The sequence below is a fragment of the Rhinichthys klamathensis genome, unplaced genomic scaffold (assembly GCF_029890125.1).
Source record: "Rhinichthys klamathensis goyatoka isolate OS25496 unplaced genomic scaffold, OSU_Roscu_1.1 h1tg000330l_1, whole genome shotgun sequence".
Classification (NCBI taxonomy): Eukaryota; Metazoa; Chordata; class Actinopteri; order Cypriniformes; family Leuciscidae; genus Rhinichthys; species Rhinichthys klamathensis.
Window position 1 is genome coordinate 196,496 of NW_026606845.1, and position 7,374 is coordinate 203,869.

Sequence of the window (7,374 nt, forward strand, 5' to 3'; positions counted from 1 at the left end):
GTCAACTGAAGCACATGTAGTTTCACTTCTCACTTTATTAATCTCTCTCTCTCTCTCTCTCTCTCTCTCTCTCTCTCTCTCTCTCTCTCTCTCTCTCTCTCTCTCTCTCTCTCTCTCTCTCTCTCTCTCTCTCTCTCTCTCTCTCTCTCTCTCTCTCTGAGGAAGTGGGCGTCTCGACACATTCAGCTCTTCATGTTAAACATGTAACCCGAAACGAAACACTCAAAACTCTTCTGAACACACACCGAGAGCTTCAGAAAAACTGAATCTACTAACAACAGAGAAGATCATTTAATAAGAGAGAAGAATGAAGATCATCTGGACTTTCACTCTGATGATGATTCCTGGTAAGAGTCTGAACTCAGAGTACATCATGGAAAACACCACAGATTTGATGAGAGAGTCTTTATCTTCAGTTCATGTTGTGGAATTTAAGAAGCAGTGGCCTAATTGAATATAAATGCTGGTTTGTTGTAGGTGTCATGAGTGTGACAGGACATTCAGGAGGAGAAGTCAACATCACATGCAAATATGATAAAGGATCTACAGGGAATAAAAAGTATTTTTGTATGAAAGAGGCCAAATAAACCAAAGTCTGAGTGGTGTTCTGATCTCATCAGGACTAATGAAAAAAATAAATGGGTTCAGAAGGAAAGATTCTCTCTGTATGACGACACAAGATCAGCAGTCTTCACTGTGAACATCAGACATCTGAGAGAACGGGATTCTGGGATGTATAGACATTGAGTTTAAAATGAAATGTTGGAAAATGTGAAAATTAAAAGGATTTAATAATTTCTGATTTTAATTCAGCATGTGTGTAATATATATATATATATATATAGTCAACAATTGTACCCTGTCAAAGCCAATTTTGTACCATTTTTGAAGGGTCCATTTTTGTACTGTTAAATAAAGGTACAAAATTGTCACCACAGGTACAAGACTGGTCTCTTAAGGTACAAATCACAAGGGTACAAATATGTACCCTATGCCAAGGGTACAATATTGTACCCTTGAGGGTACAGCCCCAGTGACAAGCCATTGTACCCCTAATTATGTACTTTATTTTCTGAGAGTGTATTAGTGTGAGGATGTTGGAAGTGGAGATTTATAGCCTTTTCTCACAGCACTTGATATAATTAAACTTATCAATTTGATGGCGGATCCAGAAAGTTTCAAACGACAATCACCAGTGACAACAGATTCACCCGCTGTAAAATGCAAAAGACTTCGGAATGGCTACAGAAAAAAAGAGACTGCAACCGGACCCATGCGAAAACAAGGATAATATTGGAAGGGCATTAAATGTAGTCACGCAATGCTGATGTTGTTAACATTAACAATTAAAGTATAATTTGCACGGTTTGACGTGATATGAAAAGCGATCTTTAGATTTAATCAGCTTGATTTACTGCATGCTTTTTTCTCTTATAGTTGATCAGAACAAAAGTGGATGTTACTTACTTGTTCAGATTACATTTTCCGGTGAAAGTTCTTATGTAAAAAGTAGAATCTGTGATTCTGAATGACAGTATCTGGCACATTTTCCTCAAAACATTGGATTCATCCACGCTGACACACAACCCATGTAAAAATTGATAATTCTGCGAATAACTGCAATTTCAGATTAAGAGTGAAAAAGAGATTTTATTATTATTTTAGAACATAATACAATATATCTCTGAAAAGTTAAAGGGAAACATTTGCACGCTTCAGTCATGTGATTATATATTCAAATACGGGGAGTTAACCTGAGCACTCTGTCCTTTCCATTCATCCGTCATTGATTCATCCAGATCAAGAAAGAGTAAGAGAGCAGGGAGCAGTGCAAGTAAAAGCGATCACTGAGCATCTGAACCAGAAAAAGAGGATTTCTAGAGAAATGGCACCACCAATTACAGGTCAGTAAACCACCTGATTAATCTGATGCGGTTAATCAAGAAGAAAATTAATCTTATTCTGGACATTCTAACAAAATTTGATTACCTAACCACGAAATTAGAGTATAAACTGTATTTGTTTCTAAACAAAGCTATTGGATTTCTAAAAATGACAACAATAAAAAAGACAAAAAAAATGTTAATTGAATTGGAAAATCATGAGAATAAAATCATTGGAGAAATTAGATACTAATTTGAGAAATCAGTTTATTACTTGACCTGATAAAGGGATAATTCATAAATTAGTTATGTTGTGTAAGCATGTGGAAAATAATTAAAAGAAAGCATAATGGTAAAAAAAAATGTACTAAACATAACATGTTTTCCTTTTCTGTTGGTACTTGCTAAACCACTTTGCACTTACGAATTTTACGATTGTTTACTGAATCTCCATGACTCAGGTCTGTTCTACAATTTAAAAGTCTATGAGACTTTCACCAGTTTTATAATCTTGCCAGGTGAAAATCAAACAAGTGATCACTGTGAAACTTCAAGGACAAAAAGTACCATATCATTTCTAATCCATTACCAATTTTGTATGATTAACTGATGTTTGAGTGTGTGTGTGTGTGTGTGTGTTTGTTATTTTGAAAAAAAAAATGTCTTTCTATCTTCAGGAGATCTGAGGATTGTTATGTTGGGTGTGACTGGAGCTGGAAAGAGTGCAACAGGAAACACAATTCTGGGCAGAGATGTGTTTGAAGTGGATTTGAATGCAGATTCAGTTACAAAACAATCTGAGAGAAAAATGACAAGAAAAGGTAACAGGAGTATCTCGATAATCGACACTCCAGGCCTCCAAGATACAACCAAAAGGAATCAAAAGAAAATGAAGGGAGAAATTAAGAAGTGCATGAGAATGTCTGCTCCTGGTCCTCATGTGTTTCTGCTAGTCATCAGACTGGACGAGAGATTCACAGACGAAAAGAAGAACGCTGTGAAATGGATTCAGGAGAACTTTGGAGAAGAAGCTGCTCGTTACACCATCATTCTGTTCACTTATGCTGATTCACTACGTAAACCACTGAAAGAACGTATAGAAGAGAGTCCAGATCTACGGCAGTTTGTTATGAGCTGTGGTGGCAGATATCATGCATTCAACAATGTGGACAGAGAGAATCAGGATCAAGTAAACGAGCTTCTGGATAAGATGGATGAAATGGTGCTTAAAAATGGAGGAAAGCACTACACTAATGAGATGTTTAATGATGTCCAGCGAAGGCTTAACTTGTGGCTTAAAACTGCAATTACTGTAGGAGTAGTCTGTGGGGTAGCAGCAGCAGCAGTAGTAGTAGTGAAGAAATGCAAAAAGTAAAGTGAAAATATTAGCAGATTAGTCTTGAAATCGATTGAAAATCTGTTACAGGTTTTAAGTTTATTTCACTGTCATCATCATTTTGGAACTTTGGTTATAAAAGTCATTTTATCCAAATGTTTAACAAACCTTTATCAGCAAAGCATTAAACCAATGCATATTTAAAAAATGCAAAGCAGATTTATTATTTAGCACATTTCATACATTATAATTCAAAGTGCTTTAAAATTCAAACAAAATTTGATTTGATGCAACAAAAGTATGTTTTTATTTTATAGAACTTAAACCCTGATTAAATAGATATGTTACATAGATAAGAGATATAGATTCAAAGATAACATACATTGGAGGGCCGTTATACATCTCTGTGACGCAAACTGAATCAACATGCACCAATGCTACAATTTTCCTTCTATATTGTAATTATTATGATCACAGCTTGTAATAATTGCTTTAATGAGCTCCTTGTTTTTGCCTAAATGTATACATGATATTTTGAAATATGGGAATTATTTGGACACACAGTCGATAACAGATCACTGTAAATTGTAATGTGGACTCATGCATTTTCTGTAAAACTGTTTTGAAATGATGTGTATAGTGAAAAGTGCTATACAAATAAACATGAATTGAACTGAATTGAATAGATGAGATAAAAAAAAAAACTTTAATTCATTTATGACCAGGTTAATAAATGTTAAATTACTGCACTGGATCAACTTAATAAGATTATTTTGTAGTGTATATTTTTCATTTATTATTTTTCAAGTACACATTCACTTCTATTGGAACCGCAAAGATTGAACAAAATTGGACAGTGCATAACCTCATGACAATTGTGAGACTGATTAACACACACACACTGACTGTTTTATTTTTTAGCCCATTTTTTATGTATTTGTTAATATTGTTCAACTTGCTTACTGTTTTGAGTAAAATGGGGGTTGGTATAAAATAATTTAAAAGAAGTTAATACCAAAATAAATGGTAACTGGCTCTACTCTCCAACACAATGGAGAGAAACTCAACACAAACACTTTAAATCCCAACAGATCATTTACACTAACATATCTCCACTAAAGCATGTGAAAACACATAAAATAACACTTCATTTCACCATTTACTCTCCTGAGCAGTCATTGAGTTAAAAAAATACATTCACAGAAAATAACTGTGTATTAACAGTCTTAGATTAAATCACCTTTAGAGAAAAGAAGACATTAAATCTGTGAGGATCTCAGCAGAGGAGGATTAAACAACTCCACAAACAGCATTACCAGCTTCACTTATTACTAACCAGGGGTGCGTTTCCCGAAGCCAACTATGGTCGCAAGTTCCGTCGATACCAATAGAGTTCAATGGAAATTGCGATCATAGTTGGCCAACGATGCTTATAGGAAACGCACCCCAGACTGACTTTGTCAGACGTCTACAGTTCTGGAGTCTGTTTCCTGAAAGCATCGTTATCCAACTATGATCGCAATTTCCATTGAACTCTATTGGTATCGACGGAACTTGCGACCATAGTTGTCTAACGATGCTTTCGGGAAACGCACCCCTGTTTGAGAATCAACGGAGGTTTAAATGTTGATGATTTATTGTTTAGTTTGTAGTCACCAAGATTGAGAAAAGTGTTGGCTTTAGTTGGGTGTTACAAATTACAAACCGCATAATTTAAAATAATTATCAGCCTCTAACTTAAGAGTCCGATAATGAAGACGCTGCGCATCCAACTCCTTGAATTTAATAGTCAGCATAGGATCAAAAACGGGAATGACTAGGATATATGGGGAAAGAAAAGGGATCCCAATCTACATACCATTCCATTCCCCATTACACCCTAACCCTACCCCAGACTCATTTAGCTAATTATACAATATAAAAAAAAATTAAATTAACTGATTCTATTTTTCATCCATCGTCATCACTAATAATGTCTTAATCTGATCTGATCTGTTAAAGTTATTTCAGGTTTTCGCGGTTTGAAACTGATCCTTGTAAATTTGCTTTTGTTTACTTTTTGGACTTTAGATTTTCCATGAGTTTTGATAAATCAGTGTCTAAACATGTTTTTGAGTATATGGTTTACTTTTATTTTGACAGGTTTTTTTGCCATCTTTAATGTAAAAAGACTTTGCAAGTAAGTAAATGTTTAGTCTTCAAGCTCCAACAGAGCTTGATGCTGCACAAGGTCATGGGTTTAATGCCCAAGCAATGACTGAACTGATGAAATGTTGAATGCAATAGATAAAAACATCTGCCAAATACGTAAATGTATTGTATTCAAAAAGGTTCCTGCGCACAATTTCAGGCTGTAGTTGTTCAGTTGCTGGGAACTTGGCATTGAATATTTTAATTTGTCATGACAAAACAGGCAAATGCAAGTTGATGTTCTTAACATTTTTATTTTTTTCAGACAAATACAAAATAAAAAAGGCAACTGGAATAAAGAACACACTTTTATTTACTTTACTTCATTGTCGTTAATTTTACAGATAATATGAAATAAGCAAAAATTAATAGAGTGAGAATAAACAATATGTATATATTTTTTTAATTTGCAGCTAAACATTTATTATTTATGTCTGCAGTAAAATAAAGGATTCACACAAAGTTGTTGAATTGGTTTCCCATTCAATGTGACATTACACTAGTCAATGTTTTCATAGCATTAAGACTCAATTCAAATGGAAAGTCTATAAATGTAAATGTGTATAATATTCTAATTTATATTCTCCATGATAATATGTGGAATGTATTTGTTGTGTTTTTAATTCATTGAAATACTCTGATTGGTTGTCAGGAAATAATTAAACTGTAATTTTGTATCCCTTAAAATAGCCTATATATATTTATATTGATGATAAAAGTCCATCCCAAAGAGCTAGAGACTCTCATAAAGGTATTCTAGAGTGCTGAATTACACTGTAAAGTTTCTAGTCCTCTAAATACTTCTTTGCTGCTTCGGCTGCTGCTTCCACTGCAGAAAACGCAGCTGCGCCTCCTTTGGCCCCTGCAGCTACAACTCCTGCCACTGCTTCTCCCGCTACTGCTAGTCCTCTCTTTCCAGCTTCTGTTAGCATCTGCTCCTTCCTAATCTTCTCTTGAGCTGCTTTATACATGGCATTAGTGTAGTGCTTCCCTCCATTAAAACTGACCATTTTTTCTATCATTTTCAGCAGTTCTGTGACCTGATCTTGATTATCTCTGTTCTCATTGTTGAATGCGTGATATCTGCCATAACACTTCTGAATTAGTTGCTGTAGATCTTTGCTTTTGCTGATGTATTGCTCTACAGGTTTACCCTTTAGGACATCAGCGTGAGTGAACAGCACAATAGTGTACTTTACAGCATCTTTTCCAAGGTTCTCCTCAATCCATTTTACAACATTTTTCTCCTCCTCTGTGAATTTCACTCCCAGTCTTAAAACCAGCAGGAGCACATGAGGGCCAGGAGCAGACAGGTAGATACACTCCTCTATTAAAATCTTAAGGGTTTTATGGCTGACTGAAGTGTCAAACAGGCCGGGACAGTCAGTAACTGATATGGTTTGTCCATTCACAATTGCTTCTTGATTCTCACAGGTCATTGAAGCCGACATCAGAGAGTCTTTAGCTGTAAACGCTTCTCTACCCAGGATGGTGTTTCCTGCTGCGCTCTTTCCCGATCCAGTTTTACCCAGCAACACAATCCTCAGATCTGTAACAATGTAAAAGTGTTTTTGTTGGATTAATATGAATTTTGTTGGATAATATAAATATGAATATGATTAATGTGTATTAAAAGTAACATGTACACTGTAAAATCCAACAGTGATTCTCTCTACGACTATACGCTATATCTACTCAATAAAATTGTGGCAACAGATTACAAGCAATATTATTAATTCAATTTAACAAATAAGAATTGAGTAAGAATTAATCAAATTAATTCCTTAAAAAGTCAACCATTTAAACTAGTAAAATTTAAACAAAAATGTCTGAATACTAAGATGAATAAAGAGCTCTTTATATTTAATTGCCAACAATGAAGACACCAGATGATAACAAGCAGAATCACTGAAGGAAAGAGAAACACAAGAACTACAACTGACTTTAGCCAAAGCCTTAGAAGAA

The 7,374-nt window shown here is 34.8% G+C and overlaps 2 protein-coding genes across 2 annotated transcripts; one reads left to right on the forward strand and one right to left on the reverse strand.

Moving 5' to 3' along the window:
* The first annotated feature begins 1,854 nt into the window (after positions 1–1,854).
* Positions 1,855–3,258, forward strand: zgc:172091 (uncharacterized protein LOC100136869 homolog). Its single transcript, XM_056272091.1, has 2 exons — positions 1,855–1,904; positions 2,561–3,258. Exons 1-2 carry the CDS (start codon positions 1,886–1,888, stop codon positions 3,256–3,258), a joined length of 717 nt encoding a protein of 238 aa, XP_056128066.1. The 5' UTR covers positions 1,855–1,885.
* Positions 3,259–6,194: 2,936 nt separating this feature from the next.
* On the reverse strand, positions 6,195–6,986 carry LOC130105907 (GTPase IMAP family member 9-like; the record flags this gene model as incomplete). Its single annotated transcript, XM_056272092.1, has 1 exon — positions 6,195–6,986. A coding segment is annotated over one exon (792 nt), but the record flags the coding sequence as incomplete, so codon positions are not given.
* Between the last annotated feature and the right edge of the window lie 388 nt (positions 6,987–7,374).